A 17,299-nucleotide genomic window follows, 5' to 3' on the forward strand; every position below is an offset into this window, starting at 1 on the left:
GAGAGGTTATCAAGTTCCTTCTCGTTGTAGTGTTTTAGGGCTTTTTTTCCTAGCGAAAGTTAGGAAGAGAGCAGATATTGAAGCGGTGGTGGGGTGGGGGGTTTAAGGGGCAAGACCCCAGGGGTCCCTGCCCGACGCAGCTTCCAGAGGAGGCCTCCCAGGGTTATCGCTCTCGTGCAAGAGTTTCCTGCCCACGCCCCACCAGGTCAGCCTCCAGCGATCCCCAACTCCCGGACAGGTCTGAAACTGGGGACGGCTAAGGGCTTCAAAGGAAACACACACAACCGGGTTCCCTTTTTAAACCTCTTCCCCTCTCACAATCCCTCTTCCAGGCGGAGGGTTGGCTAGAAGAACGCCTGGCTGTGCTTTTACTCGAATTCACAGCACAGAGACATTTTCGGATTGCTTGTTTCCAGGCAGTGCAGAGAAAAGTGGCCTCTGCGAGGGTACAAGGGGCGAGGTGCAGCCTAACGGTTGGCCACTGCAGTGGACTCATCTATGCTCTCATCTCGCATTCGATTCGCTCAGACCGTCAAGAGATGAGCTCAGTTTCTGCTCTCAGAAGCCTGCGGACCGACGGCTCCGGGATTGCCATCTCCCCGGCTTCGCACTGAGGCATTGTGCTACCCTGCGCCGCTGTATCCACCTGTTTTTAGTTTTCGTTTTTTGATTTGGGGGTCCCTGTGCATGTGTAGCGGCAGTCTGCATTAGGCCAAACCGGTACTGGTAGGAGATTAAAAACACGCAAATAACAGTTTAAACAAAGTTTTATGCTATCCAAAGACGCTGGGAGGAGTGGGGGAGGAAGTGGCCCCATCCTTTACCCATAACTAAATCACTGAGTCCGTGGGGATTTGAAATGGGTGACGAGAGGCCTCCGTTTGATGGTTCAGCTGCTACTGGGGCGAGGGGAGATCATATCCGGTAACTTTGGGGACGCTAACGTGGCTCCTTCGTCCACGCTGAAAGTTTAGACGCAGCACTTATGCAAATCCTCCACACGAGCAGACAGAGGATTTCAGGACAGAGACTTGTTTTTATCAAAACGTGGGGAGGAGGGTAGAGAAACTCCGCGCCAGAGAAGGAGGGCTGTTTTTCCCTTTGAAATAGCCTGCAAAATGGGTTGTCATCCTTGGGCCAGCAGGTTTTCAACACTTTCTTCTACAGCAACAAGATAAAATATGTGTTGCAAAAGGAAATCAAGAGCGAGCCGAAATTTCCCGAACCAGTGCCCTACAACCAGTGGCCGTGCGTGGGGCCAGGCTCGCCCCAAATTAAGACCCTCTCGGCTCATGCCGGGTCCCGAGAGCACCCGCAACGCTCCAGTAGGCCCTGGCTCTCGCGAGCCGAGTTTCTTCGGCCAGACGTTGGGATAAAAGCGGCCTCGGGCTCGGTGCCGCCAAATTAGGCCTGGAGGGAGAAAAAGAGAGGGTAGGGGAGCGGCCGCCTCACTCGCCTACAGGCACCCCACCCTCACCCCCGCCAGTCCTCCCCCTCCCCGCCCCGTGCGCACCGCCGCGTCCCGGCGCGCTGCAGTCCCTCCCGTCGCGGGCAGGGGAAACGCAGAGCGCTAGGAGGAGGGGGCCGTGAGCGCCGCCGCGAGAGTGGCCTGGCTGCAGGTGGCAAGGAAGGTGAAGTGCAGGGACTCGAGGGGCGCGAGGAAGGAGGAAGGCGTGGAGTAGGGTGGGGAGTGCAAGGAGACCAGGACCCCGGGGGTGGGGGTGGCGGTGGGAGGGCGGAGGAGTTGGGGGAGGGCGGTGGAGGAGGTGCTGGGCCCGGCCTGCGCGCGCGGGAGTTGCAGAAGAGCTGGCTCAGACCTTAACCCGAGCTGTCGCCGGCTCTTTGCAGCCGCCGCAGTGCCGCGGCGAGGGAGGACGTGCGGGCCAAAGCAGCAGCTGGCGGAGACGCGACCGGCGTGGGATTGGCGGAGTACCAGCGGGACACTGAGGCCGCGAGCGCCGCGGGAGCCGTAAAGACGGCTGCCGCACCTCCGGCTATCCCGGAGCGCACGCGGCCGCCGGGGCTGCGGGACCAAGGACCCCGCCATCCAGCGCCCCCTGGCCTGCTCCCGCCGCCAGCCCGCCAGCTCTTCCGGGAGCTCGGGGCATGAACGGCTACGGCTCCCCCTACCTGTACATGGGCGGCCCGGTGTCGCAGCCGCCGCGGGCGCCCTTGCAGCGCACGCCCAAGTGCGCGCGCTGCCGCAACCACGGGGTGCTGTCCTGGCTCAAGGGCCACAAGCGCTACTGCCGCTTCAAGGACTGCACCTGCGAGAAGTGCATCCTCATCATCGAGCGGCAGCGGGTCATGGCGGCGCAGGTGGCGCTGCGCCGGCAGCAGGCTAACGAGAGCCTCGAGAGCCTCATTCCCGACTCGCTGCGCGCTCTGCCCGGACCCCCGCCGCCGGGGGACGCCGCCGTCGCCCCGCAGCCGCCGCCGAACTCGCAGCCGTCTCAGCCGCCGCCTCGTCCAGCTGCCGAGTTGGCTGCGGCCGCCGCGCTGCGCTGGGCTGCCGAGCCCGCGCCCGGGGCGCTGCAGGCGCAGCTCGCCAAGCCAGGTAAGAGCGTCTGCGGGGCGGGAGCCCGGCCAGGCGCGTGGGCAAAAACTTCCGAGCTCCTGCTGAGGCTCTGCCTGGGAGGCCTGGAGACAAGATTTTGGCAAGTTGGCCTGGGCGGGCCTTCCCCCACAATCCCCGCCAAGCCAGTTCTTACTATCTGGGCAGAAGCCGGCCTTCAGTCTGCCTACCGCGCGGGTAGCATCCAGGCGCCCGCGGGCGAGCCAAATGGCTGGATTCTGCGTCGGGATCGCCAAGTGCCTTGCCCAGGTTAAAGGTGAACGTGTCCGTTTCAGCGGTAAAGAGATCGAGACCGGACCCGGTTAAAATCCAAGCGGGCACACATACCACCGCGCGGCTGGGCTTTTCTGACTGCGGTCCTTAGAGGGCCTTGCATTTGGAGGTAGGGACGGGTAGGTGCAGGGAAGGAGGCAAGGCCCAAGGCTTGTCTGACTTTGAGTTGGGCGTGCTTCTCGGCCCGGGGGAACTAGAGCGAACCTGAAGCCTTTCTAGTAGCGCTCTGTGGTTTCCACTCTCTTGCAATAGCTGAAAGAAGCCCCATTGAGAAGCAATAGTAAATAAAGGGCCAGAAAGGCGCCTGAACGGATAGCGAGGACCCAGAATCTGGCGCGCCCAGAGTCAACTCCTTTTGCAGAACCGCTCAGGTCTTTTAACACTGTTCCTCAGGCTACCCTCATCTGTTTCTGTGGTTTAAAGAAATAAAACAAAACTTAACCGACAGTGAGGAAGGCCCCCTCTGGCAAGCCCTTTCCCCGTTCTAGGCGGGGAGATCTGCTAAGCTGCCAGTTTCGAGCAAAGGATCTCTGAGTCCTCTTCCTCTCTTCCCCTCTCATCTCCTCTGCTGTGCTTTAGAGAGAGTTTCCCCTGAGCCCTAGAGGTGGACAGATTCCCCCACCCCCGTGCTTCCATCCCCTTCCCTCCTCCAGGCCTCCTGAGCCTGCAGGCTAGCAGTTGAGTCTCTCTCCTCCTGGGGAATCTCAGGCTTGCTGTCCTGCCCAGCCCAAGTGCTCCTTTGATTTTAGGATCTTGGAATTCAATGGACATGTGTTTAGTGTTTCCCCTTCACTGGGGCAAATGTACAAAGGAAAAGAGGCAGTCCTCTTGGGGAGGGGATTAGAGGATATGCTGCAATTCGCAGAGGGAAGGCCTGGAAGGCCCAGAGCCCTGTGTAGGTGGAACTGTGGTAGAGCTTCTGCCTACCCCTCCACCCTCCAAAAGGACAGTACCTCTAGCTTCTGGAGAGAGGCTTCCAGGAGCACTGAGCTGCTGTGTGGATCTGGGGAAGTGCAGGCTTATTGGTTGGGGAGGGAGTTGATAGGCAGCCTGGCAGGCATAGTTGTGCTGCCCTGTTGCTCAGTTATGCTCTCTAAGCCTGAAGCTCTGAGAACATCTTATACGTGAAGAGCACAACTGGGTATTTTAAGGACAGAAGAGAGTTTGCTGAGCATGGATTTTGTGGCTATTTAATCCAAGGTAGGGTATAAGCATTTTTCTGAGTAATACCCCCCCCCATTGTGTCTTCAGTCTGATCACTTCTTATTTGTAGATTTGCCACAGAGGAATGGAGAGTAGCATTTTTTGTTTTTCTCTTTTAGGTTAGAACAAGTAACTGGGAAAGTGTCTCAGTTCTGGAAGTTGATCTGTGCCAATAACTTCCCAACCTTTCTGTTTCCAGTTTCCCTGTCTCCATTTCTCCCAGCACCGGGGCAGGAGTCTGAGTTCATGTCAGTGGTAGCATTTTGCACTGGCCACCTGCCCAGCAGCACCCCTGTAATAGGGCATTGGGTTCTGGGGTCCTTGTCCAAGAGGGGAATCCTCTCCCATCCTATGCTCTTCAAACCATTCTCTGGGATAGCCACGTTCGTGGTTTCTAAAGAGCCACAAAACCAACAACAACCCTGGGAGGCGACTTCTGAGGGCAGGAAGAAAAACCCAGTAGCAGCTGCAGCAGCAGCAGGATACCTAGTTTGGGAAAATAAAAGAGGGAGACTGATTTCAACTGGACAAACCAGACCTGGTGCTCTCTCTCACTCGCACCAAGTATTCAGGGATAGCCTGAGCCCTCCAAACTGAAAACAAGTGATTGCAAAGGAGACTAGGATTTATCACAGGGAGGGGTCAGAGCGATGTCTCAGGGAGATTGAGCCATCAGGGGCCAGCGGCTCAGTTTCCACCTGGTCATGCTGCATACCTTGCACATTCATTTATAACTTTCGTTTTCTTTTTTAAATTGGTTTGACCCCATAATCCCGTTCTTTAAAAAAAAAAAAGGCAGCCAATCATCAGTCTGATGAGGAGGTCGAGAAAAGAAGATAATTGTTTTCCACTAGGAAGGCAAGCACACAAGTGGATCATTTCTGTGCAATGCTTTGTAAGAAAGCCCATTTGGGGTTTAAGTTAGAGAAAAGTGCCTGGGTGAGACTACCTGTTGCTGTAGGTATTAGACCTTTTTTTGCAGTTGTTCTTATAATGTATTTGTATGTAACATACCATGCATATTTAGAAGTATACCAGAAACTCCTGGATAAGTAGCTCGCTACAGGTAGAGAACTAAGTGAAGCTCTATTCAAATAGTAGGTCCACATGTACAGTAAGTTCACAGACTATTAGGAATCTCTAAACATCTGCTGGCAAATCATGGAGCTCTGTTTCTTTGTGATCTCTCTGTCCAAAACGTGGCTGGTTCTTTTGCAAAGGGCCTCTTTAGTACATAGCTGTGGAGACATATGCTTTTTTTGTTGGATGCAAATAAATGCTGGTGCACAAAGGATTTCTCAAGGATTTCCCTCTCCAGAAATCCTTGAGAAAAAAGCACATGCCCTAAAGAAGGGTATGTTTGCTGGGCACCACTGGAGGAAAAAAACACTGTGTTCAGGGAGTGACATATTAGCACCAAAACTCAGTTTTGTAGCTGGAAGAAATCTCTTTTCTAAACTCAGCTTCAGATTCTTGAATGGAACGGAGATTATTTTATCTAATGGTGTAGTGTGTTGAACATCCCTTTCAATGTGGTGGTGGTTTTAAGGAGAGTATAATGGTTGTTACTTCTAGCTACAGATTGAAGCATTTTTTTTCTTTTGGGGTGGAGATTTCCCATGCTCTTTGATCATCTAGTTTAAGCTTCTTTATATATATATACTATTGATTCACTTATTCTTCTCCTGAATTCCCTCTTCATCCTCCTCAAACCCCTTCCCCTCCCCCCCATGAAAACATGGGAAGCGTGAACATCTTTCAGCTCTTAGTGTATCTGAGACAGCAGCCCCAACCAGCCGAGCCAGCCTTTCAGGACTTGGGCTCAAGAGCTGAGGAAAGTTAAGGGTCACGACCAAGGTGAGAAGCTAAAGTTACATTCCTGTGTTCAACTCCCTTCCCCTGCCCCCAGCTTTTCCTCCAGGAGTGTCCTGGGTCTCCTTGGGCTGTGAGGTGAAAGATCTGTGGCTCTATATACTTCTGGGTCTACATCTGCCATCAAAATAAACACGTACACAAGTTGTTTAAAACGTTCTTAAAGGTAAAAGAAATCGAAAACATCATATTTGGTTAGAAATAGGAGAGCAGGGTCAAACAGGAGAGCAGGATCTCCTTTCCTGTTTATTTGTCCTGGAAGGGAGGGAACGAGAGAACTATAGGGAGACAAGTTAAGAGATTTTGGAAAACTGCGTTTATTTTATTTTGCCTCCCCCGCACCTCCTAGCATCTCTATGCTTGCTCTGGGCCTTTCGGCGCCGGTTTTGGTCTTGTCCAGTCTGCTTTCTTATTTTTAATTTTAACTTTAAAGAGAGACGCACCGGCAAGTACAGTGAGTGTTACGGTGTCATCGGTCCAGGCCGGGATGGGAAACCCTCTGTGACTATAGGCTAGAAGTAAACAAAAAGTGGGACAGACTTCAAAGTCATTCATGAGGTGGACCTATAAATTTAAAAACGGGGTCTGGTTTTAAGATGGCTTAATTTGGGGCGAGGGGCCTGACTCGGAGTTGCGCTTTAAAACACAAAACTGCCCGAATGAAAAGGAATAAGCGATACCGGACTACTGGTCTCCTCCAAACCTTCCCCAGGGCGGGCTTTTGGGGGTGGGACGGCCGGGATGTTCGCAGCCTCTGGCCTGTCCCGCGGGCGCCGGGCGATCTGCGCGCCAGGCTCCTGGGCCCCCGCGCGCGGCAGAGCTGGGCGAGCGCCGGGCGGTGTGCGGGGCCGGCTGGCCCGGGCCGGGGACCCGGCGGCCCGCGGCGCAGGGGCTCTGCTCTCCCGGAGCGGAGGGACGCGAACCCCGGGAAGGGCGCGGGCGGTGGCGGCGGCCGCACCCGACCGCTGTCCCCTTGCGGGCAGTCGCGGGGAGCCCGCGCTCGGGCGGGCTGGCCGCCGGCTCCAGGACTGCCCCGCCGCTTCCCGCACGCCGCTGCGGGCCGGGCCCCTCCCCGCTCGCTCCCGGCCACTCGGGGAGCGCCCGGGAGCCGCGCCTGTCCCGCTCCCGCCTCGGGCCGCCCTCCCTCTCTGCTGCCTCCCGAGCCTCGGTGGGTTGCCAGATTTAGCAAAAAACATGCAAACAAACAAAAACCCAGGATGCCAAATACTGCATGGGGCATACCTATACTAAAAAATTCTTCGGTATTTATCTGAAGTTCATATGTGAGGATCCTGCTGTTTCATCTGGCAACCCTAGGCCGAGGCGGTCCCCAGCAAGCCCCAGCCGCCCTGCAGGGCGCCCCTCGGGGTGGGGGTCACTGGTGCGGTCTCCCAGTTTCTTTCTCTCTGTGGAGCCCGAGCTGCCCGGGGCAGGCGGGCAGGCGTCGGAGAGGCGCTGAGGTCTTGTGGATCTGAAGACAGGGTTGAAAGCAAAAACGAGAGCGTTTTCCACGTCTAGGAGCCGGAGTTCCACTGGTGGCGAAAAATCTCTCTCCACAACACACTCCTTCGGGTTATAAATCTGGCGGATAGCCATGCTCTCGACTTGCACAACCAACTTTTCTTTTCCCTGATGGATGAACTCCCGGGTTTAAAAGATTACAGTAATCACAGGAGGACAGTGTAAATCGAATCCGATAGCAATAACTTTCGGGGAAGGTCAGGCTCAAGTGAAATGTTACCAAGCAACAGGCATTTTGTTTGCAAAATACAATCAAAGAGCATTGATGAGAAATTCTTTGCTGCAGCCCGTCAGCACTTTCTGCTAACAGCTTTACAGAGAGAGAGGGAGTAAATCTTCATAAATCAACTTCCCTGGAGGACTTGGAGCCCCTTTCTGGAAATGTTGCACTTCTTCCTGACCAAGAGGAGGACAGAGCCCAGCAAAAATCTGTTTGCCTGCCTGCCTCCCCTTTCCCTCTCTCCCCCTCTTCCCTTCCACTTGCTTTCCTCGTTTCATTCCGTTTTAACCTGTTGCCACCCCTCGGCCATCAGCCACTCAGTTCCCTGGACCCCCATGTCTAGTGCACAGCGGGTCTTGAACTGGGGTATTCATGGGTGCTCATGGCGAAGGTTGAGGCCTGAGTGGTAGAACAGCTGGTCATCACAGCTTCCTCTCCTAGGGATTATGTCATGTCACTCCCAAGAGTCCACATGGCTTTAGTGAGTCATCCCCTTGTCTCAGCACTGCAGATTACTGTTCTCAGAAGAAACTAAAACATAACTAGACGGGTTTTTTCCCCCGTGTTTTATTGTATAAATAGCTATAAAAAATAAGCACAATCAAATACTGAATGACAATATTACAGAAAACATTCAGAACATCAGTTCTTTACTGAATCTCTAATCTCTCTTGATTCCAATCACTAAGCAGGCATAAATTTACAGAGCTAGGATCAGTGTTCTACTTTTTCCTCCCACTGATTATTACTTTGTTTAGTTCAGTATGAATATCTGTTGCACCCATAGTCTTTATATGAGAATGTTTACAATAAAGTTCCCTCCCATGAATACGCCATGGTCTGCCCAGCCTTTGGTCATGTGAGTTATGTGTTGTGTTTCAATGTAAAATATGACCAACTGCACAGATAACTTGGAAATTTTGCAAAAGATTAACTAGTCCACTGTAAGCCTCTCCATGCTGAGAGGCAATGCTTTGACATCTCTGTGTAATCTTACCTAGCACAATGCCTGGGCACACTGAGAGGGATTTAAGGATATTTGTTAAATAGATGGATGAATGAGTAGCCAGCTGCATTTTTATAGGTAGGAAAGAAATCTGTGGATTAGATTTATAGGTAATTTCCCTCCTGCTTTTTGAAAAATGTTACTTTCTACGTCAAGAAAGAGGTCGAAACTAAATTTTTGAAAGACTTAGGAAGTGCGCGGTTGCAAGCCAAACTTCCTTAAGTTCAGCCGCTTCCTCACTGGTGTCACCCAAAAATATTGGTCCCAAGGAACCATCTTGATACCTCCATACATTATTAAGCCAGCGTTGTTAACGATTTTTTAAAAGCAAAGCATGACTGTTTATTTTGACTTTTCACAAGTTTTCTTCCCCCTCAGGAAGAAAAAGAAAGATTTTAGACCAACATTCATTCCCTGCTCTACTTTAGGTTTTCAACCATTCAGTTTTTTATGAATTGGTACTTCTAGTGCGAGATAAAGATAACAGAAATGGTAAAAGCATGTCTCCTGTTAGAATTCTGACTTCGTAGTGGTCTCTTCGTCCTGCGAGGGCTCCCTCCCTACTATTGCTGTAGGTTTTGTGTGCTTTCAAAACGACCCATCAGGGAAGAGTTATTCAGAGGTGTGTCCCCAAACCTCAAGTGAACAGATGAGGACATGACAATCCATGTTTCAAAATGTGTGACATGATTCAAAATTTAAAGAAAAATCCAGTGACTTTTGTGATAGGAGACATTACTCTCTATGCCAATGTTTTTGTGTTTTCATTCTGGATGTAAGATATATTGTTTTTGATAATTGGATAGAATGGATAAAACCCATCACATTTAAATCAGAAAGATTTTCCATTTTTGTGTGTCTTGAGCAGAATGTTTGGTTCACATATGTGACAGGCTTTCTCAAAATATTTGAAATGAATACCTAGAATTTTTTTTATTTAACTGAATTTTCCTATGAAAAAATCCTCTAAAGTAAGTTAGATTTTGCAAACTGTAATTTTAGATTGGAAGTCATTTTTGTGTGAGTGTTCATTTTCTCTCCTTAGTTAAAATCTTGTAGCTATCTTATGGCATACATATATTTTGAAGTTAGTTGTATTATTATCCATAGAAAAAATTTCCTTCTTAGTTGAGTATCTACTCCTTTTAAAAACCTTTACCCCAGTGAAGAGTTTATTTCAGGAGTGGCTTTGAGTGTTTCTACATCATGAAAAATATGAAATTGAAGAGTAAACATTTACTGAGATTTTTAAAATATCTAGATGTTAAGCATTAGAAACAACAGATTGTATCACTTTTAATAGGTGGTTTGTAATATCAGATGAAATTGATTTCCTTCTACTTTTTGTCTAGTAGTTTTGGCTTTCTGCACCCGTATACTAGGGGTAAAAATATTATGAGTTGAAATATACTCTTACTCTGTATGTTCTAGGAATTAGGGTGTCAGTTTCAAGAAGAAAGAGGGAAAAGCACTTGGGGAGTATTTCCCTTTTTGTTTCGTTAGTTGGCAGTTTCATATTTCTACATCTAGAAAGGCCTTTGTGTTTTAAACCAACATGAACAATTTATAAAATTCATTTAGGAAAAAAATTTAGAGATGTAAAGAAACACCTGTTATTAAATTACACTTTATCACTGGGCTCGAAACTCACCCTCTATAATTACTTGTGAAAGTCTGTATTTATATAATAGAATAATTTACAATACAGCTAGTTTAGGTACAACAATACAACCAATACTAGACACAAAACTGCAGGGACTGTATATTCTGCCCTTCAGAAATTACCGTTGGGTGAGAAGTTAGTCTTGGTGCAAGGTGAGAGGCTAGTCTTCCCTTCCCAGTTTTGAAACCCCAATAGCCTTGGGTGTGGATTGGGATTCTGTTCACCCAACACCCCCCTTAGCAGGACTTTATGTGCTGCTCAGGTGTATGACGCCACAGATGTGTCCCACTCGTTGCTTCTTTCATCGTCTTCTGTCTTCCCTTTGAACGCAGTATAAACAGTACTGAACTCGGTTGGAATGTTTTGAATTTGTAGATTTGATTCCTGTGACATCTTGTTAGCTTTTCTCACTTTTTGACATAACCTGGACTCCCATTTGGAGAGGCTGATCGGCCCAGAAACCTGTGGAAAGAGTGTGGATGTATCATCACAATCTGCCACCACTCCGTGAGAAGTAACCAGAAGCGCATGCTGCACGGGGCATGTCATAGTTGCAGGGGCAGAGGGTAGCACAAGGAAATAAGAGGCTTTTGCAGTCTAGGGGTTCACAATTGGCAAACAAGTTGGCACCCATATAAGATTCCACTGTGGCCTGTTCTGCAGAACAGAAAAATTGGTACAAAAGTGGAATTTTGTATTGTCGGATTTATAATCCTGCCATCCCTTATCTGGTTGATTGGGACAGTGTATCCTTTACCACCTTGAAAAAAAATACTGCATTTTTATAATGGTAGATATGTCAGATTAGCCAGAATATCATTCCCTACTTCCCCTTTGACTAAACTTCTCCTCTTTGAATCACTTTCTTCTGGAGCCTGAAGTGTTCTGTGGAAGAGGGAATTTGGTTGACAGACCTCAAGACATTTTCCTCAAATGTGAAACTCATCCAGGGTGGGGAAAAATTTACCTTTTAAAATAGGAAGCTGTTTTTAGGTTCACACATTTCTTTTAAAAATAGCTAAGATTTGAGCTTTTTAGCTGTACTTATACACCCTTTATTTCCTATCTCACCATCCCCTGTGATACTGTGTCATATTTCTCTTTTTTTTATTGTGGTAAAATAGACATTACATAAAATTTACTGTTTTAACCATTTTTAGAGGTACAGTGTAGTGGCATTAAGAACATTCACGATGTTGTACAACCATCACCACTATCCATTTCCAGAACTTTTTCATCATCCCAAACTGAAACTTTGTACCCATGAAACAGTAAGTCCCCATTTCTTCTTCCTTAGCTCCACCATTCTGCTTTCTGACTCTATGAATTTTTCTATTCTAGGTACTTCATATAAGTGGAATCAAAGAATATTTGTCCTTTTGTGACTGGCTTATTTCACTTTAGTGTGTTTTCAAGGTTCCTCCGTATTGTAGCATGTATCAGAATTTTATTCCTTTTTGAGGCTAATATCCCATTCTATGTATACACCACATTTTGTCTGTCCGTTCATTCTTTGATGGACACTTGGGTTGCTTCCGCCTGTTGGCTATTGTGGATAATGCTGCTGTGAACATTTGTGTACAATGTGTGTTATATTTGATGCTTAGCAAATTCCGCCTGGCTAGGTTTGCTTTTACCCCTGCACATGCCTCTTCTCTTGCCAACTCGATAGTAAGTTGAACAAGTTAGGAGCAGGTCTTACACTTCCTGGTCTTTTCCACCATTATTTCTCTTTCCCTCAGTATCTTGCATATTACAGAGATACAAATACTTGATACTGATAATAATAGATAATGAAAGCTAAAATTAAAGAAATAAGAAGATTGTTTAGAGATGCATAGTATTTAAAGCATTGTTTAGTGTCCGTATTTGCCCAGGGAGAGTATTTGACTTGTTTTCCCAAGCTCCACTGAGCAGAGGCCAGAATCCAACTGTGTTTAGTTCAGCCCTGAGTTAATGCACTGTCATTGTCCACTCATTTTCAAGTGTTTGATAATAGAGTCACAGCCAAGATGCATGCATGGGGTTATGAGACAGGAAAATTTAGATAGGTCTAGCTGATTTGAATGTGAATCTGTAAAAGCTTTTCTGTTGCTTTTTTTCCTCTTTGGGAGCAAGGACAAATACCAGATTAACTCAGGAGAGGAAAGCTGGGTCCACCAGGAAGTTGCAGGAGAGAATATGTCAAATTTCTTTTGCAAAATAGGTCTTTTGCACATCTCAGAGTTGTTAAAGAAAGCAAAGATGGCTTAATATGAGTGGGCTGCAAATGATCCTCACATGGAAACCTTGTATTTTGTACTGGAAAAAGAAGCAGTTTACTTAAAATGGAAATTTGGGATAAGTATGAGTTCATATCAGATTTAGGATTGAAAGTTGCACTGATATAGTTTAAGAATATTTTTAAAAGTATTTATTTATGCTCGGCACATATTTATTGCTTTGCAAAGAATCAAAGTTTTGTTTTTCAATCGTAGTTAAGATATAGCCCGTATTAGAAAAATGTTCATAATTGGGCCATTGTTTAAGGCTTTTAAAATAAACAACAACAAATAGGACCAGGTGGATTTTAGAAGCTGCTTTGATGAAATTTCACCAGCTGGCTATCTATACATAATCAGGTGTGCCTACAGAGAAGGAGACAGTGAGGCTATTCAGGCAGAGCAGCAGAAAACACAGGGCAACCAATTGTTTACAACTAGACAAGTGGGTCATTAATAATTTTCATCTTTAGATCAGTTACACTGGCATTGAGTAGACACAGCTAGTACATGTTTTAAAAAGGATAAAAATCCAATTGCATATAGCTTGTTAATAAAGAATATGTTCCTTTATTATAAAGGTCTGTTGGAATTTACTTCTGCAAGCAAACTGGTCTTACCCACTCCTTTCTGCCTGCTTAGCACTGTGATACTAGCCCTTGTGGGGGTAATGTCTTAGGTCAAAATGTTAAATTTGCAACTGGTTTACTTCACAGCAAATCTCTTCTTTATTTGGGAAGCTTTTTTTCCCCTCTCTTCGTGTAATATAATTCAGAAGGTATCCTTAAGTCGTTTCCACGAACTTTACTAATAAAACAGTTCATGAAAATGTACCTATCTCTTGCGGCCCTGGAGTTATGGATGCATTGTTTCACTGATGGGGCATGCTCCCTGTGCACCTTTCATAAACTCTCTCCACCGTTTCCTTCTTCTCTCCTGCAACCTGTCCCATCATCCAGAATTCACAGCTGGTTTTGCTTGCCCTCTCGTGCAAGTTACAGGCAACCCAGGCTGTCAGTCCCTCGAGTGGCTTTTTAAGAAAGGTTTCAATGTATAGAGGCTTCTTTCTTTCACTCTGGCAATTATATCGACTATAGTTCTTGTACGTGGTAACCTGATGAAACATACTGATGACTACTTCACAAGACATATTAAACACAAAATCAGCCTATGAGAAAACGGATTTAAAATATTAAAATTCCCCGTGGGTATATGGGTCATGTACCAGCCGATGATGTCCTTAGATTGCGCTGGTCACCTCATTTACAGAAGAGGAGCCAGAAGACAAGCCTGAGCTCATTTTCCTGTTCTTTCCTGGGCTGTGTTTATCCCCAGCCCCACAGAGGGTCCTTATTTAGATTGTCACTGCTAGACAGCCTCATCTTGTATGGTTAGAGGTATCGTGTTGCTGTTCTGTTTGAGGCAAGCTTTCCTGCACACATCATTCTGAGAAATCACTGATTTCTAGATCTTTATTTACAGGGTTTTTTTTTTGTTTTTTGTTTTTGTCATTTGCCAATGACATCCTTTGGGTTTTTTTTAAGGCTTGTGGTATGTTATAACCCACTGAGATGCATTTCCCCTTCCAAGATGCCTGTGTAGGGCTCTCTCCTGAGCACATCTGTTCCTGTTTATGCACACCAGGAAAGGATTAACCCAGCTGTTCTCTGCTTTTCAGATCTGACTGAGGAACGACTTGGGGACGGCAGCACGGCAGACAACACCGAGACCTTCAGCGACAAAGACACGGACCAGAGGAGCTCCCCAGATGTGGTGAAAAGTAAGGGCTGCTTCACCCCCGAGAGTCCAGAAGTCGTGTCTGTGGATGAAGGGGGGTATGCTGTCCAGAAAAACGGAGGCAACTCCGAGAGCCGCCCCGACAGTCCCAAGTACCACGCGGAACAGAGTCACCTCCTGATCGAGGGCCCCTCGGGGACCGTTTCTCTGCCCTTCAGCTTGAAAGCCAACAGACCGCCTCTGGAAGTGTTAAAGAAAATATTCCCCACGCAGAAGCCCACGGTGCTGGAGCTCATCCTGAAGGGCTGTGGGGGCGACCTGGTCAGCGCCGTGGAGGTCCTGCTCTCCAGCCGCTCCTCGGTCTCGGCCGCCGACCGAACTTCTGCGGAGCCCGAGAGCCTCATGTTGCCCTCCAACGGGCACATCTTTGAACACACCTTGAGCTCCTACCCCATCTCCTCTTCCAAGTGGTCCGTGGGATCGGCCTTCAGAGTCCCAGACACACTGAGGTTTTCCGCAGACTCTAGTAACGTTGTCCCCAACCCCTTGGCCGTGCCCCTGCAGCATCCTTTCCCCCAGCCACCCCGGTACCCTCTGATGCTGAGGAATACTTTGGCGAGAAACCAGTCGAGCCCCTTTCTGCCCAACGACGTCACCCTGTGGAACACCATGACGCTGCAGCAGCAGTACCAGCTGAGGTCCCAGTACGTCAGCCCTTTCCCCGGGAACTCGCCCAACGTTTTCAGAAGCTCGCCTGTGCTCCCCACGCGCGCCCCTGAAGACCCTCGGATCTCCATCCCTGACGATGGGTGTCCGATTGTGTCAAAGCAGTCCATTTACACCGAGGATGACTATGACGAGAGGTCCGACTCCTCGGACTCTAGAATACTCAACACATCATCTTAAAGTGGTACTGGGTGGCTGGCGACCAGGTGACATTTTCTGTGCGTTTGAACCCTGCGGCCCCCTGGAGGAGAGGCCACATCCTGTGTATACCCTTTCCTCTGTTTGACAAAGTGACTGTGCTTGATTCTATACCTTAGCAATAAAAACATAACTTATTTAATTTCTTGCACTTCACTGGAAAATGCCAAATAACTCTGCTCTGTGGCTTTAGTGCTGAATGTTTTATTGTACAAGAGAGTCTCATGCTAAGAATAGTCTTGGGAAAGCTGGGTCCACGGAAGATTTATTTGGGGATGTAAAGCTGAAGGTCAGCCTTGCTCCTAAACTCAACTTGGAATGTTCAATAAAATAGTATACTTGAATGCAATTTTTCAGAGGATTCCTCAGGATATGTAAAACCTAAAGGAAGTGGTTTGGTTGCAAATGGACCATAAACAGGGACATTATATTCTTAGGCTAAAAGTCTTCTTGCATTTTAAAGAGAGACTGCACTTCAGAATAGAGTGAACTGCTCACATGCTTATTTAAGCTTGGACAGTTTTCAGAGACAAACTCCATTAAGAATTATTCTTTTCACATGGCTGAATCGAAACATGTGTAATGTCAATGTAAAACCAATCACAGCTGTCAACTGCATGAAATGTATTGTGAAATGAACATGAGATTAAGCTTTGTCAGGTTAATGTAGCATGCTAAGGACTCTAGAAAAAAAATAAACTAAGGAGATGATCTTGGTTTATGTCATTTCTACTTGTGGATAGAGGATCTCTAAAAATAGAAACTGGATGTAGAAACTACTTACTAGTAGGTGGATCAGGAATCAAGGTATAGTGAAATGAGACATTCATTGAGAAATGTGAATGGCAAAGTTTTGGGGCTGCATTCAGAGAGACAGAGAATTTATTGTTCGACAATAGAGTTAATTCAGTCCCTCCATCCATTCATTCTTCATCAGATTCTTATTGAGTGCCTACTATGTATAAGAGAATGCCATTTGTATATTATTGTCCAAGTTACCTGCCTAAGAATCCAAGATAACCAGTGACTATATTGGAGAATCCCATCAACAACAAAGTAAAAATGAAACAGTCTACTGTGGGGGGAAGTAAGTAAAGTACTTAGCACAGTACCTGACACAGAGAAAGCACTCAATAAATGAGAGCTATTACTCCTGCTTTTAAGTTCATAGCTTTGCATTCAGGATGTGGAAGTGAATTCCCCCATTCTCACTTGGAGAAGATGCCATTCTAGTTGACCACAACAAAACATTGAAAACCAGGGCTTTCCCCCTTCATTTTAAAAGCATTTTTGGAGGTGCTGTATATGGCAAACTTGTTGCTCAGACATTTTTAAAAGTGAGTTTTCAAACAATATTCAGTGGTGCCCACACCAACCAGTTCTCTTACTGTTTCCATTCTTCCAAGTGCTTGAAAGGAAATATGACTGCTTAGGTTAGACAATACAGTTATGAATGTAGAAGGGAAAGTAAATAAGCAAATAAAAGCCTCTGCATGACAAGGATGCAGTGCAAGGATAAGCCTTGAAGGCTCTTCAGTCTGGGAGGGAGAAGGGCAGGTACTCCTGGCCTGAGATGTTCCCTCAACTGGGGGACAGGCACTGACATCAGACTGCCCATGCTTGAATGGGTCCCAGGAGAAAAAGAGAGATTTAAAACAAAAGAACCATCTCATTTTTATTTCTATCAGGCACGTTTGGAATGAGAAATCTTTGAGGGGAAAAAATTCCTTATATTAGTTGGACTACTGTGTATTTAATTGACATAGTTACATACCAGAGTGTTTAAAAGCAAATACAATTTGTTAGGATTATATTTAAACATTAGAGTGTACATAAACGAAGAAAGGAGGGGAGAGGAGAATAGTTTGACCCTGATTCTAAAGACACGTGTCCAGGACATTTTATGTGGTAGTGATGGGCTCACATCGGGGCCTACCTATGACAAATGTATTTTCAAAGGTATCAAATCTCAAAAGTTTACCTACATTTATTTAACAAGCGACAGTGATAACATACGATGTGAGCCGATGGTGTTATGAAGTCT

The 17,299-nt window shown here is 47.1% G+C and overlaps 1 protein-coding gene across 1 annotated transcript; it reads left to right on the forward strand.

Moving 5' to 3' along the window:
* The first annotated feature begins 2,106 nt into the window (after positions 1-2,106).
* DMRT3 (doublesex and mab-3 related transcription factor 3) lies at positions 2,107-15,451 on the forward strand. Its single transcript, XM_004440651.2, has 2 exons — positions 2,107-2,557; positions 14,273-15,451. Exons 1-2 carry the CDS (start codon positions 2,107-2,109, stop codon positions 15,235-15,237), a joined length of 1,416 nt encoding a protein of 471 aa, XP_004440708.1. The 3' UTR covers positions 15,238-15,451.
* Positions 15,452-17,299: the final 1,848 nt, after the last annotated feature.

The sequence above is a fragment of the Ceratotherium simum genome, chromosome 20 (genome assembly GCF_057802395.1).
Source record: "Ceratotherium simum simum isolate JZ-2026a chromosome 20, ASM5780239v1, whole genome shotgun sequence".
Classification (NCBI taxonomy): Eukaryota; Metazoa; Chordata; class Mammalia; order Perissodactyla; family Rhinocerotidae; genus Ceratotherium; species Ceratotherium simum.

Excerpts from the sequence above, each read along its gene's own strand:
- DMRT3 (XM_004440651.2), top strand. The coding sequence starts at position 2,107 with ATGAACGGCTACGGCTCCCCCTACCTGTACATGGGCGGCCCGGTGTCG. Across the intron at positions 2,558-14,272 it reads GGCGCAGCTCGCCAAGCCAG|ATCTGACTGAGGAACGACTT; the intron begins GTAAGAGCGTCT and ends TCTGCTTTTCAG.